General features: G+C 42.6%; 1 protein-coding gene across 5 annotated transcripts in view; it reads right to left on the minus strand.

Annotated features, from left to right (window-relative positions):
• Window positions 1-13,448: 13,448 nt before the first annotated feature.
• The window catches only part of GCGR (glucagon receptor), a 64,086-nt gene continuing 61,229 nt past the window's right edge, over window positions 13,449-16,305 (minus strand). For all 5 annotated transcript variants that reach the window (XM_056550074.1, XM_056550072.1, XM_056550071.1 and 2 more), the window contains exon 14: window positions 13,449-15,264. In XM_056550074.1, coding sequence (XP_056406049.1) covers window positions 14,980-15,264 — 285 coding nt within the window. In that variant the 3' untranslated portion in view covers window positions 13,449-14,979. The remainder of the gene's footprint in view (window positions 15,265-16,305) is intronic.

A 16,305-nucleotide genomic window follows, 5' to 3' on the forward strand; every position in this document is an offset into this window, starting at 1 on the left:
CTCCGCGCCGACTGTTCTACCCGGTTCTTCAAAAGTAATTAAATCAACATCGAGGAACAATGTTCTGGGCTTAATTGATTTTATGGAAATGAATACGGCTGCCATATTGGACGCTATATGATGTTTGTCGGATAGTTTCAAGCTAAATTACAAGTCAACCATGACCGACGACAAAGTAATAGCCATAGAATGTTAATGATTCACGGTAATACTTTACTTTTAGACCCCAAGGGTTTTTGGTTGCATTTCAGGTCATGAAATATATATATATATATATATATATATATATATATATATATGTATATATAATTTTTTTTGAATCTATATATATTTTAATAATTTATTTATTTCTATTTATTTTTTTAATTGTATTTAATTTAATTTATTTTTCTTTAATTAAATTAATTGTATTTATTTAGATATTATTTATTTAATTGTATTATTTATTTTTGCATTATTAATTATTTCATTTATTTGTATTTTTGTTTTTACTTATTTAATTGTATGCATGTATTTATTTAACTGTAGTTATTAATTTATTTGATTTATATTTATTTATTTATTTATTCTATATATTAAATTTTTTTTTATAATAAAAAAAAACTTCAGGTCCAAGTTTGGCATGTGGATGACTTTTAATGGAAGCATAGATTTGTTCTATTTTTGTGGGCGCTCTCTGTCTGTCAATGTTTATAGGGGGTACTCTGGTGCTAATAATAGGGACACTATAATAGGGCCATTACCACATCAGAGCCTATATAAAAGGGGGGGACTTGCTCACAAAAAAGATTCCATATCTCAGTGTTTTGCAACCAAAGTGCCTCCAGCTGTTGCAAATATACAACTCTCAGCATGCCTGGACAGCCAACGGCTGTCCAGGCATGCTGGGAGTTGTACATTTGCAACAGCTGGAGGCACTTTGGTTGGAAAACAGTCATAAACTATTGTCCTAAATGTTAGCAACTATACATGATGTGCATAAAAAGAGGTGAAAGTTAGCAAACACATTAGAATGAACTATTAAAGAAGCACTCCGGGAATTTTTATTGTTCATATAGTGCAGCACAGGCTATTATTAGAGAATAATGTAGAGGTTCTTGTGCTTACCTGTTTTAGCTGATGTGGCAGGCATGAGATTTTAGCCATCAAATAATTTCCTAATCCTGCCTACATTTCCCATGAGCCTTCTGGCTGAGAGTGTGGTATTTAATCACTGCACCTGATCATCTAATTTAGCAGCTAGTGATTAAGGTCAAGGGGAACTCAGACTGTTTGTGTGCTTTATTTTTTTTATTTTTTTAAACCTATATTTCCATGAGGGAAAAGCAATTGGAACTCTAATCACAATATTAGTGTTTTGTAAAGATAATAAGTCCTTAGGATGTGTTCACTCTTTGAATTCGTGCAGCATATTTCACACGTTTTTATTGCATTTTGGCTGTCTTTGCTGTGATTTTCCAAAATTGCAGTAAAAATGTAAATTGTTTCTGCATATAACTACTGTGCATCCTTATCCCGTAAAGATAGCAGCAGCAGTATACAGATAGAGCTTGAGGGAGGTATATAATTACTATATATCCTGATCCCATAGAGATAGCAGCAGTATACAGATAGAGCTGGAGGGGAGGTGTATAACTACTATATATTCTGATCACATAGAGATAGCAGCAGTATACAGATAGAGCTGGAGGGGAGGTGTATAACTACTATATATCCTGATCACATAGAGATAGCAGCAGTATACAGATAGAGCTTGAGGGAGGTATATAATTAATATATATCCTGATCCCATAGAAATAGCAGCAGTATACAGATAGAGCTGGAGGGGAGGTGTATAACTTCTATATATTCTGATCACATAGAGATAGCAGCAGTATACAGATAGAGCTGGAGCAGAGGTGTATAACTACTATATAACTTAAAGGGGTATTCCAGGATTTTTTTTTATTTGACTATGCTACAGGGGCTGTAAAGTTAGTGTAGTTCATAATATAGTGTCTGTACCTGTGTGTTTTCTCACAATTCTTATGTGATTTTTTTTTATCAGCATACAAAATGACTGTTGTCTCAGATTTTTCCCAGGTTGCAATGCGGCCGAGACCTGACATCACTAGTCAGCTGATGACAGGGAACCTGTCTGCTTCAATGGGTGGAGCGATCGCTTGGTGGGAGAGAGATCAATCTGTAACTAATACAACAGCTGTAGGCACCCTGATTAAAAACCACAGGTCTTTTGAATGTATGCAGCTCATCTTTTGCTTCAATGAGTGCGGTGGCTGATGTGTGGGAGGGGGAAAAATGGAATTATGGGATTTATAGGCAAAAGAAGAAAACCCAAACAGGAAATACCAGTTCACAAAAAGCTAGCCACAATGTTATGGTAATCTCCCAACATAGCCATTTAGCCCCAAGACAAGTGCAGATCCTTCCTAAGCACGTCCAGGTACATACTAAAATCACCTTATGGTGGATAACCCCTTTAATACTATAAAGATAGCAGCCACAGCAGTATACAGATCTGGGTGGTGAGGGGTTTATGGTAGGTGATAATCATTCCCTAGTTCACAGGACGTCAGCTGACCCATAATTGACCTCCTTATGACACATTAAGAACAGTAACCTATTTGTGAGTCACACTGCTGATCACATGACCCAGTTACAGTGGTGAAACATCGATGCAGCTGCACTGAAACAAAACACATGGCGCTGTACGACTAGTGATGGGGAATGTGCATACCCGGAGTTCTTCTTTAATGGATTTCTTTTAAAGTTCAACTAAAAGTCATTAGATGTCATTAGTAAGAGACAATGAAGAATAATCTGCCGAATGTCTGACATCCATTATACCGAAATCCATTAAAGTGCTGCAGATTCTTCACATAGATCTTCAGAGCTTTAAGTACGTTCATCCATTTTGGAAAAAATAAAATAAAAAAATATGCGACATGATTTACGAGGAGGCGGATAACACCCAAATAACAGAGCGCAGAATACCGAGGAATGTGCGGCACGGAGAGATATTTATTGACATCATCCTCTAGGGAACCATACGGACACGTACAGGGCGGCACATTATACATTTCGTATATACATATGTACAGTATGAGCACTGGAATAACCATGAGTAAACCTGAGAGGCTATTTTTGGCAACTCAACCCTAAAGGGAAAAAAAACAAAAACACAAAAACATTCACAACGTCGTGTAAATTGCGTCAGTACGTGGCGAGCTTTTTTCCTGTCTTTTCAATATTTATATTAATACATTGATATTTACACGAATAGATCCAAACAGTCGGATCAAATGTTTCCCCTTTAAAATTCTTTTACAAATTCCGATGTAGTCAGTAGTCGGTAAAATGGAGAATTTTTTTTTGTTCCCCCAGCCTTTCAGTTTAAATGTATTTGTTGCTTTCACATTAAATTGACGTATACAGAAGTAGCAGGTGAAAAGTTGTTATCCGGATACTAGAACATCTTTATGTGTTGACGGGGCCGCGATGGCAATAAAAAAGTAAGGAAAATTATATAAAAAAAAAAAAAAATTATTAAAATAAAAACACATACTTATCTGCCTCGCTCCCTAAGGGAGCGAGGCAGATAAGTATGTGTTTTTATTATTATTATTATTTATTTTTTATAATTGCCTCTTTTTAAATTTCCATAGCGTGTGACGTCTTCTGGTCCCCCGCAGTAATGTCTGTCAGCCAATCACTGACTAAGGCCGGTCACTAATGCAGCCTCAATTGTGTAAGCTGGCCATTACTGTGGGGGGGACTGGAAGATTTTACAAGGGGGTCCCCGAGGGAGCGGGGTAAGTATGAGTTTTGGCCCCGGCAACATCATCTAAAAAAAATTCTAGTATCAGGATGTTGTGCATTGAAACCATTCTGAGTTAAAAGGACACCCATCACAGCATATAAGGAGTTAAAGGGGCAAGAAAATCTGAAACAGCTGTCTACAGATGGGTAAAATCTCCATTATAAATCCTCAGTCATGTTCTAAGGCTTCTTTATGGATCCCCAGTCATGTTTTAAGGCTTCTTAATGAATCCCCAGTCATGTTCTAAGGCTTCTTAATGAATCCTCAGTCATGTTTTAAGGCTTCTTAATGAATCCTCAGTCATGTTCTAAGGCTTCTTAATGAAGACCAACAATGACTTTAAAAGAAATCGAGCACTGTTGCTCTCGGATTTAAAGGGGTACTCCACTGGAAAAAAAAAAAAATATATATATTTTTTTTTTAAATCAACTGGTGCCAGATCTGTAAATTACTTCTCTATAAAAAAAAAACTTAATCCTTCCAGTACTTAGCTTCTTTATGCTCCAGGGAAAATTGTGTAGTTCTTTCCAGTCTGACCACAGTGCTCTCTGCTGACACCTCTGTCCGTGTCAGGAACTGTCCAGAGTAGGAGCAAATCCCCACAGAAAACCTCTCCCGGACAGTTCTTAACATTGACAGAGGTGGCAGCAGAGAGCACTGTGGTCAGACTGGAAAGGACTACACAACTTCCTGTGGAGCATACAGCAGCTGATAAGTACTGGAAGGATTAAGATTTTTTTAATAGAAGTAATTTACAAATCTGTATAACTTTCTGATACCAGTAGCTAAAAATAAATAAATAAAATGTTTTCCAGCAGAGTACCCCTTTAACAGATTAAGGCTTCGTTCACATTACGGAATTTCGGAGCAGAATCCAGCAGAAAAATTAAGCTCAGAAACATCTAGCGCAGAAATTTAAATTCCGGCCTCCGACGAACGAATTGACATTTCTCAGAGGACTTTTTAATTAAATATTAAAGAAGCGATCTGATTGGTTGCTATGGGCAACTGGGCAACTTTTCCTCTGTACAGGTTTCGATAAATCTCCCCCTATATTTTTGTATAGGACTGCACGTACGCCCGCTATTTTACCTAAAAGAGTTTGGGGGAGATTTATCAAAACCTGTGTAAGGGAAGAGCAGTGTAGTTGCCCATAGCAACCAGATTGCTTCTTTCATTTTTATTTTATTTTTTTATAACTCTTTATTGTAGTTTTTCAATTTTAGAAAATAAACATCGGTATGGTAACAATGGTACAAACAGGTAGTTACACAGCGAACAACAGCGGGTAGGTCGCCACCCACAGGAACAATTAGTATTATTAACAAAATCCGCCTAAACTGTGCGCCAAAAGAGAGTGCATAATCCCCACCCACCCCCACAACATAGGTGCCAATAGGTCTATTCATTTCACTGTCCCGAAACAAACATGACATATATTCCCGCATTCACCCAACAGACAAACACAAAAGGGGGGGGGGGGGTTAAGCGATTACATCAGTAAGTCAAAAGAAAGTCAAGGTCAACTGCCTCACAATAACAGAAATGAAGCGGGGCAGGGGGCCCTACCCTATTCCATCCGATAAGCGAAGCGGCCCTAGGGAGTCACTCAGAGACGCTGGACAGTACCACTCCGTATGTCTGAAGGGTAACACCACTTCTTCGATTTGATCCCGTGAATAATGGGCAACAAGAAAGGTACGCCATTTGGCGAAAAACTTTAGTGCCGTTCCGTGTCCAGTCTGTCGGCCTCAAAGAAAGATTTCGGTTCGCCCACCATATCATTCACAACAGGTGGAGCGGGTTTGAGCCATTCACGTATCAAGACACGTTTCCCCACCAGCAAAACTACATGGATAAATTTGGGAACAGTGCAAAGACCCACTGCCTCTGCCACAGACGAGTTGACCGACTGGAACAAAAGGGCCAAAGGAGTAAAAGGCAACCTAACCTTCCGTAAATCTGCAACGTATTGGCAAATCTCCATCCAGAAGATCTTAGACTTAGGACAGGTCCATATTTCGTGGAAAAAGTCGGTATCCGGCTCACCACATTTGGGGCAGGACGTGAGCCTGTCAGGGAAAGCAGCAGAGGCTGAAATGTTAAAACCCCGGGAACCATAGTGCATCATTTTGAAAAAAAGTTTCACGCCACCTCTCGTTAATGACCTTGCCCTAACCTTGGCCCACCCATCCAGAATAAGATCTCGTAAGTCAGGAGTGTGTAGGATTGCCCCCCATTTGGAGAACAAAGTGTGTTTGGAGATCTTCAACAAAAAAAGATCATTAAAGTTCCTATATAGACCTGATAGAGAAGCTTTTCGAGGTTGTGTGCCTGTAATAGTATCGAGTTGGGAGGGAGTGACTTCCGAAGGGGCATTTCAGAGACTGGAAGTGCAGAAAGAAAGGAGTTGAGACACCTGGAGGAATTGAGAGGGTGACAAGGAGAATTTTGGGGACAGCCAACGCTTGTCATCCGCGTGCATCAATTGCTTTACCTCGTGAACCCCCTTAAGTCGCCAGGTCTCAAACAAGGTATTTTCCCTGCCCTGTGGAAACTCGGAATGACCCCAGAGGTTAAGACGACCGGACAGCAGGAAGGGAAGACCATAAGATTTACGTACAGCCTTCCGGGTTAGGATAGTGTCTCTAATCACCAATGAATGCTTTACATATGCAGGAAGGCGCGGGATGCGGACATGTAAACAGGAGATGAAGTTCCAAGGGTCCACCAGGTCTGCCAGATTGATGGATCCAATCCAAGACATGCCGAAATAGACAAGACAGGTTATACCCACGAATATTGGGGAAACCCACCCCGCCATCCACACGGCTGAGCATCAATTTTTGTAGGGCTATCCTGGGACGCTTTCCAGCCCATATAAAGCGCGTGAAGGCAGAGTTTAAGGACATAATATCCTTGTGCTTAAGAAGAACAGGAAGAGTTTGCAATTGGTACAGTAAACGGGGAAAGCTGATCATCTTAATTAAGTTACATTTGCCTAGAAACAAAATAGGGAGGTGGGCCATCTCTGTAGTTCTTCCTTAATTTGCTTGAAAAGAGGGGGATAGTTCAAAGTGTATAAGGAGGAGGGGAGTTTACCTAACTTGATCCCAAGCTATGTGATAGAGGGTTTAAGGAGCTCCGTTGGGGGGCCCATGGATCTCCAATAAGAGGTGGGTCGAGAAGGTCCTAGAGAGAAAAATTTACTTTTGGTCGGGTTGACATTATATCCAGAGAAGGAGCCAAAATGAGCCAAGATAGACATCAGTGGGAAGTAATGAGCACCCGGATCGGCTAGAAAGATGAGGATGTCATCTGCGAAAAGAGTCAATTTGACCTCCTTCCGCTGGATAGTAATATCTGAGTTCTCCAGATAGAGACCCCCTAAAAAAGTATGAAAGCTTCCAGTGATTCCCACCTTGTCCAGCACCATCCCAATCCAGTCCCATTGAATATTGTCAAAAGCCTTCTTGGCATCTTGAGCTAATAATAGCAGGGTATCGCCTACCTGTGAGGGGCCTATCAGGGAGGGGAGAAAGTGGCTTAAACCATCAGCTAATAATTTGGAGAGCAATTTAAGGTCTAGGTTGATAAGAGAAAATAGGACGATAAAACTGAGGGAGTAGGGGATCCTTGCCAGGTTTTAGTAGAAGTTTAATAATAGCAGTGTTAGCATGTAAAGGCAAAGAGCCCGTATGGAATAGATAGTTGAAGTAAGATGTCAATTAACTTGGTCAATCAAGGCTTTATAAAACTCCCGAGAGAAACCATCTGGGCCAGGGGTTTTTGCATTGTGCAATCGTTTTATGGTTAACCGGACTTCGTCTTCCGAAAAGTCCGCATTGAGCACTGCCCGCTGATAATCAGACAACGCAGGGAGTTGAACAGAGTCCAAAAACGTCGTACCAGCAACCATGTCCGCCTGAGTTGGGGAGTATAAAGACTGAAAGTAAGAGCTGAACATAGAATTAGTTTCTCTGCCTTGAATCTAGAAAAGGAAGCCATGGATTTATGCTCAGAACAAAGATCAAAAGTCGTTTTTGCCGCCTTCCAAGCCTGGCAAGTCGCCTCTGTGGGCAGGAGAGAAATTGTGTATAGGGGGTTTGTAAGACCATGCTGGCCTCTTGGAAATGGTGGAGTGACTTCTTTTTCACAGTAGTCATATAGACAACTAGGCGACTGCAAAGTACTGATTTAACAGTCTCCTGATACGGGGCAATGGAGAGATGCTCACTATTATGCCACGAAATGTCAGTCCACCAGTCCTTCAATGAAGCTATAAAGTGATCGTCCTTCGTCATATAGGCAGGGAAACGCCATTGAAAATCAGCCCCCTTTTGGAAGTTGTCAGGGAGTGTGAAAGAGATAGGGGAATGATAGGAGATTACCATTGAATGAATATCTGGGTCTGCAGCACGATGTAGAAGATCAGAGGACACTAAAAGATAGTCAATCCACGACTACAAGGAATGACTATGGGAGGAATCGGTGAATTCCCTGCGTTCCGAATGTATCAACCTCCAGGGGTCATGAAGGTTTGCTGTCTCAAGAAACAGTGCAAAATTCCTATCACTCTGTCAAACAGTGAACCTAGAGGCCTCTCCACCCTTCCTATCCTCAACCGTAACGGCCACTGCGTCCACAATTTTGGACGAGATGGGATCACTCAGAATCATGGACTCCAAGCACTCTAAATAAAGCCTATTGTCTCAATTAGAGGCGTAACAGCTATAGATACTATAATCATGGCCCTCAAATTGAACCAGTAATTTCACCCACCGCCCTTCCTCATCCACCTCCCTGGATAGTATGGTGCCACTAAAATTCTTGTTAATGAGTATCAGGGTGCCCGCCTTACCCCCAACTGCTGGGGCCCCAATCACCTCCCCAAGGAAAAAAAGAAAAAAAAAAGGAAGTAGAGGTGGTACAAAAGAAGTAGATGTAGAGAAAAACACAAACACCTAATGTACCACAGGTTCTCCAAGAGCCCCTAACACCGTGTTGGGGACCTCGCTTTTTTCTACCAAGCCCAGTGCAGGCACCCCCCGACCACTAACACAGTAGAGTGTCAAGATAAGTATATAAGAGAACAAAATACATACCCCAGCAACCCCCTAAAAAAGACGATGACCATATAATATATTGGAAAATGATCAACAACCGGCAATGCTACAGTCGCTCCCATGGGGGGGGGGGGGAACATGAGAAGATGTGGATCAAGACAGTCTCAGCCACGTTCAGCAGGTACCACCTTTCCACAGACAAAACCAAGAGGCAGTCGTCAAAGGAGGAAAGGGAGATCAAGTAGCCACATTAAGCATGGGAAGCAAATAGTCACATCTCTTTTAGATCAGTTAGCAGGCAGCACGTGGAGATCCCCTGCCTCCAGGGGGGGTGGGGGATAGGGAGTCCTCCCTGGTGAGATGTTGGCCTCCGTTCAGCCTGGCGTGTCTGTGTAGCGCCACCTCAGCTGCTGACGGACTTGAGAACACAAGAAGAAGTGCCATCCTCATGGTAAACACGGAGTAAGGTTGGGTACTGGAGTTGGAACTTGGCCTTGTGACGAAAAAGTTTGGTGCATACCCCGCTGAAAGCTCTGTGGTGTCTCTCCACTGGGGCCGAGAAGTCCTCAAATAGAAGCACTTGGCAGTCGCGTAGAACAAGAGGGGCCTTACGTCTACTGAAGGCCCCCAGTAGAGACTCGTTGTAGTCTAGTAGCTTAAAAATGACCTATCAAGGGCGGTTATGTTGCGAGGACTGTGAGGAACCGGCTGGTGTGTCACGGGAGCCAGGTTCAGGTCCAATCCTATGCGCCCCTTACACCCTGCCCCAAAGCCTCAGGCAATTCTCTCTCACAAATGCACTGAAGGTCGGTCGGTCTCCCTTGTTCTGAAAGCCCCACAATATGTAAATTATCCCACAATATGTAAATTATCCCACAATATGTAAATTACTTTGCCTAGAGCGGTTTTCTAGGTCATCAAGTTTAGCCCATAAGTCCGCACTTTCCTGCTGCAGGGCATTCTGAGATGCTGAGATGTTAACATGGCCCTGTTTAATTGCCCTTACATCAGACCGTATAGTAGCAACCGTGGCATTTGTCTGCGCCAATTCAGAACACAATTTATCAAAAGATGACTGGAGCGTAGTTTCCGAGGATTTTTGTATGTCCTGGCTGACCGACAAGAGCTCATCCAGCTCCATGGCAGGCTGAGAGTTAAATAGTTGTGGGGTGGAGGCAACAGGAGGCCCTGCAGGCTTAAAGGAGTACTCCGATGGAAAACATTTTATTTTTAAATCAACTGGTGCCAGAAAGTTAAACAGATTTGTAAATGACTTCTATTAAAAAATCATTACCCTTCCAGTACTTTTTAGCAGCTGTATGCTACAGAGGAAATTCTTTTCTTTTTTAATTTCGTCTTTGTCTTGTCCACGTTGCTCTCTGCTGACACCTCTGTCCCTGTCAGGAACTGTCCAGAGCAGCATCGGTTTGCTATGGGGATTTTCTCCTGCTCTGGACAGTTCCTAATACGGGCAGCAGGTGTCAGCAGAGAGCACTGTGGACAAGACAAAAAAGAAATTCAAAAAGAAAATAATTTCCTCTGTAGCATACTGCTGCTAAAAAGTACTGGAAGGATAAAGATTTTTTTAACAGAAGTCATTTACAAATCTGTTTAACTTTCTGGCACCAGTTGATATAAAATAAAAAATAAAATAAAAAAATGTTTTCCACCAGAGTACCCCTTTAATTGCTGGCTCAGAGGAAGCACATGGAGGGGCAGAGGGACCGGCTGCCTGATCACCCTGCACCCCGTTGCGCCCAGTACCCAAAGCGGGGAGTCCAGATGTACTCACTGTGGGCGGTACAGGAGAGATGGCGCGCTGAGGAAGCGGTGTTGACGCTGGGGGCTTCTTCTGCAGCTGCTGGCTGTGTCTGTGCCGCACTACCGTCGCCATCTTGCTTGCGGTGCAAGAGGAGACTCCGGGAGATGCCGGGGGCTTGTGAGTGCTACGCAGTAGGTAGCGCTCCATACACTCCGGGAATGCCGTCAAGGAGGCGCGGGTCACGGTGGGCTTCCGGGGGAGACACAGTTCGGGCAGCGGTGAGAGGCCGGGAGGCGCGGGAGCTCTTTCACCTGCGACCAAACATGGCAGCACCGGAACAGGAAGTGCTTCTTTCATTTTTAAATGAAGGCCTGTGGAAAATGAAAGTAGCAATCTGATTGGTTGCTATGGGCAACTGGGCAACTTTTCCTCTGCACAGGTTTCGATGAATCCCCCCACCCTATAGAAAACACATTTAGATAGCATCAAGAGCGCCGTATCGGTACCGCTACACCTGACAGTCGGCTCTGCTGCATTCACCAAGTTTCCATCAGTTTTTGTTAATATGGCGCATTTTAGATAATTTATCTATTTTGGGAAAAAGATCTATCTGTCTAGTCTAAGGCCGTCCGTTCGCATCACGCCATAAGTCAGGCGGCAGCTGCGGAATTTATCCGCAGCGTTCCTCTCCCCGCTTCCGGGAAGGGGTTAATCGTGTACTAGGGCTGCAAAGCCAAAAAACGTGCCAGAAAAAGGGGTCACGGTCACCAGGGGAGGAGGGTCCGTAACTGAGGGATTGGACTCTGCTCAGCCGGCGACAAAAATTTAGAAGACGAAATAAAAGGGGGCGAGAGAGAGGGCGAGAGGGGGAGGGGCGGGAGGGTCTTCTCTGAGACAAGCCAGTGCCGGAATATGGGGACGGATGGAAAAAGCGGAGATTATCTCCTGAGAAGAAGAACAGGCGAGCAGGGTGAGGTGCCTGCAGGGGAGATCTTCCTCTACATCAGTGGTCTTCAAACGGTGGACCTCCAGCTGTTGCAAAACCACAACTCCCAGCATGCCCGGACAGCCAACGGCTGTCCGGGCATGCTGGGAGTTGTGGTTTTGCAACAGCTGGAGGTCCACCGTTTGAAGACCACTGATGTAGATGTAGTAAGACATAGGTACTAACCTTTTTATCGAGGAATAACAAAAATAAAAAATAAATAAAAAATATACATAAAAAAAAAAGCAGAGCTAATTTCTTCTAAAAACATCGCCACACCTGTCCTATGGTTGTGTGCGGTACTACTACTTAGTTACTTTAATGTAACTGAACCGAACCGCAATACCGCACGCAACCTGAGGACAGGGGGTGGCACTGTTTTTCGAATTTCAGGGACTGTTCGCTATACTAACCCCATCTTAGAAACATGGAACCTGAATGTGTAATAAGCCTCAGCAGTGCTTTGGAGAACGCTGGACGGCGGCATAGAGGCCTCCGAAAATTATTCATTAAACAGTGAATGGTGAATGACCCTGCGTTCATGTCCTCAAACCTGTTCTATATATAACAATATCAAACAATATGCTGCTAAATATATATATATATATATATATATATATATACACACACACACAAACACAGTATATATATATATATATATATATATATATATATATATATACACACACACACACATATATACTTATTTTTTTAATTAAAAAAATTATGTTTAAAAATGTCTGTTAAAAAAAAACACACATATATATATAGATATATATATATATATATATATATATATATATATATATATATATATATATAGGGGATGAGTATTTAACTCAGGGAGAGCTCACCACTCCTGGTGTGACGGAGCTTTCAAGGGCCACTAAGCACTCCGCAGGCATTCTGGGTAGGGGAATATGCAAATCAGCTCATTACATCACCTTTTCAGGCTTTGTTCCCTGGTATCAGTTTAGCTCCAGTTACGGAATATAAAAAGCTAATCGGGATTAATGCCAAGCCAGAACTCTCTCTCCAGAAGGAAAGAGCACCCATCTGGGTGCTCTTTCCTTCTGGAGAGAGAGTTCTGGCTTGGCATTAATCCCGATTAGCTTTTTATATTCCAGGAAAAAAACTTTTTTCTTATATCAACTGGCTCCATAAAGTTAAACAGATTCGTAAATTACTTCTATTAAAAAATCTTAATCCTTCCAATAATTATCAGCTGCTGAAGTTAAGTTCTTGTTTTCTGTCTGGCAACAGTGCTCTCTGCTGACATCTCTGCTTGTCTCAGGAACTGCACAGAGTAGAAGAGGTTTGCTATGGGGATTTTCTTCTAAACTGGGCCGTAACCGAGACAGGTGTCATCAGAGAGCACTTAGACAGAAAAGAACAACTCAACTTCAGCAGCTCATAAGTACTGAAAGGATTATGATTTTTTTAATAGAAGTAATTAACAAATCTGTTTAGCTTTCTGGAGCCAGTTGATATATAAAAAAAAGTTTTTTCCTGGATAACCCCTTTAAATTGTCAATTTTTAAACATTATTTTTTTATGAAAGAAAAAATGAATAAATAAATAAATAAAAATTATATATATATATATATATATATATATATATATATATTTTTTTTTTTTTTTTCCTTTCTCTATGACATTTGGAAGTTTGACATTGAATGGACAACTGATATAAAAGCACAGTTAGCACATCTATAGATATATATATATATATATATATATATATATATATATATACACACATATATATAGATGAAATGTAATATAAAGGTATATATGCTAACTGTGCTTTTAGATGAGATGTCCATTCAATGTCAAACTATACTCTGCTACCTCTGTATACACAAACGGGGAATGTGATGTGCGGTCGTAATGAGTTTTTTTTTTCTGGAGTTTATTTTATGTACTAAAAAAAAGACCAGTGGGGCGTAGTAGTCCATTGAGGGCCAAGTAGGGGGATGGGTTACAGTCAGATATACAAAACGGCACAGGTAACATGTAAAGCAGCTTAAATAAATGGCTGCAGAAGCCCACAGGCCGACCCTTGGGTTTCTGGGACCATCACGGAAACACGAAGGTATCTCTTAAGTTAAAAATAGAAACTTCCTATACACTTTGTGCAATACTTTAGTTGTCTCCATGGATTTATTTGGTTCTGTCGACCTTGTTCAAGGGCCAACATACCTACAATCAGTCTTCTCTATGTCCAATGGGTCGAGGTTCAGCTAGAAAAGTGTTTCCAACCAGAGTTCCTCCAGCTGTTGCAAAACTACAACTCCCAGCATGCCTGGACAGCCGAAGGCTGTCCAGGCATGCTGGGAGTTGTAGTTTTGCAACCGCTGGAGGTCTACAGTTTCTAGGCCACTGTGCTAGGTTATTATATAAATGCTTTAATCTGATGAGTTAATCTGCTAGGGAAAGACATAGCTGCTTGTAACCAAATGCCATCCAGGCATGCTGGGAGTTGTAGTTTTGCAACAGCTGGAGGTCTACAGTTTGGAGGCCCCTGTGCTAGGTTATTATAAAGATGCTTTAATCTGATGAGTTAATCTGCTAGAGGAGGACATAGCTGCTTGTAACCAAATGCCATCCAGGCATGCTGGGAGTTGTAGTTTTGAAACCGTTGGAGGTCTACAGTTTGGAGGCCCCTGTGCTAGGTTATTATAAAGATGCTTTAATCTGGTGAGTTAATCTGCTAGGGGAGGACATAGCTGCTTGTAACCAAATGCCATCCAGGCATGCTGGGAGTTGTAGTTTTGCAACAGCTGGAGGTCTACAGTTTGGAGGCCCCTGTGCTAGGTTATTATGAAGATGCTTTAATCTGATGAGTTAATCTGCTAGGGGAGGACATAGCTGCTTGTAACCAAATGCCATCCAGGCATGCTGGGAGTTGTAGTTTTGCAACAGCTGGAGGCACCCTGGCTGGGAAACACTGCATTAGAGTGCAAAGTCTTCAGAATGGGAATGCCTCGATGTCTCTGAGCCATGTTTCGGTGGGGTTGACCTGGAGAGTCTTGGCATGTGTTGGTTATCATGCAGATAAGAGAAGACACCTCAGACGATGGGTTTAGTCAAATAATACTGCTGATTCCTGGAACATCCAGTAGTTTATGAAGAACAACATCTAAAATGTTCTAAAAAAAACAAACTAGAAACGTGTGTTCAGAGGTACTCCGCCATGGTGTTCTTTTCTCCAGTATAGTCCTGACACCTATCATCATCTTCTTCCATTAGGTGACAGGATTGATGATGGTTTCCTTCCATCTCCACCACCATTTCTATGGCGCATCACTTCTACAGATCCCACAAGGACTTTACATGGTGCGGCCTAGAGGACGTGCTCGGAGCTGCTGTCTGGATACTCAAAGCTGTGTTGGCGTTCACTCAGGGTGATGTGCTCCGTGGTACTGCTGCCCATCTTGTCGTGGTACCACGCGCTGTCGCTGTTTCCTGACTGTCCAGCGCCATTGTTACAGCTATCGACCAGTTTGTGTTTTTCGCAGATGCTTCCGAGGCCGGCTCGAGGGGTCTGGCTGTAGGTGTGTTTGTATTCCTCTTCAATGTCTTTTCCAAGTTTCCAACGTTTCCATTTCTTCAGAAGCTCAGACTGGACCTGTGGGCGGCCAGATAAAGAGACTGTTATGGAGTGTGGAGAGACTGTTATGGAGTGCGGGGAGAGAGAGACTGTTATGGAGTGTGGAGAGACTGTTATGGAGTGTGGGGAGAGAGAGAGACTGTTATGGAGTGTGGAGAGATAGAGAGACTGTTGTGGAGTGTGGGGAGATAGAGAGACTGTTGTGGAGTGTGGACAGATAGAGAGACTGTTATGGAGTGTGGACAGATAGAGAGACTGTTATGGAGTGTGGAGAGAGAGAGACTGTTATGGAGTGTGGACAGATAGAGAGACTGTTATGGAGTGTGAGGAGATAGAGAGACTGTTGTGGAGTGTGGGGAGATAGAGAGACTGTTATGGAGTGTGGGGAGATAGAGAGACTGTTATGGAGTGTGGACAGATAGAGAGACTGTTATGGAGTGTGGACAGATAGAGAGACTGTTATGGAGTGTGGGGGGAGAGAGACTGTTATGGAGTGTGGAGAGACTGTTATGGAGTGGGGGGAGACAGACAGACTGTTATGGAGTGGGGGGAGACAGAGAGACTGTTGTGGAGTGTGGGGAGATAGAGAGACTGTTGTGAAGTGTGGGGAGATAGAGAGACTGTTATGGAGTGTGGACAGATAGAGACTGTTATGGAGTGTGGGGAGAGAGAGACTTATGGAGTGTGGAGAGACAGAGAGACTGTTATGGAGTGGGGGGAGACAGAGAGACTGTTATGGAGTGGGGGGAGACAGAGACTGTTGTGGAGTGTGGGGAGATAGAGAGACTGTTGTGGAGTGTGGGGAGATAGAGAGACTGTTGTGAAGTGTGGGGAGATAGAGAGACTGTTGTGAAGTGTGGGGAGATAGAGAGACTGTTGTGAAGTGTGGGGAGATAGAGAGACTGTTGTGAAGTGTGGGGAGATAGAGAGACTGTTGTGAAGTGTGGGGAGATAGAGAGACTGTTGTGAAGTGTGGGGAGATAGAGAGACTGTTGTGAAGTGTGGGGAGATAGAGAGACTGTTGTGAAGTGTGGGGAGATAGAGAGACTGTTGTGAAGT

The sequence above is a fragment of the Hyla sarda genome, chromosome 13 (genome assembly GCF_029499605.1).
Source record: "Hyla sarda isolate aHylSar1 chromosome 13, aHylSar1.hap1, whole genome shotgun sequence".
In the NCBI taxonomy this organism is placed as follows: Eukaryota; Metazoa; Chordata; class Amphibia; order Anura; family Hylidae; genus Hyla; species Hyla sarda.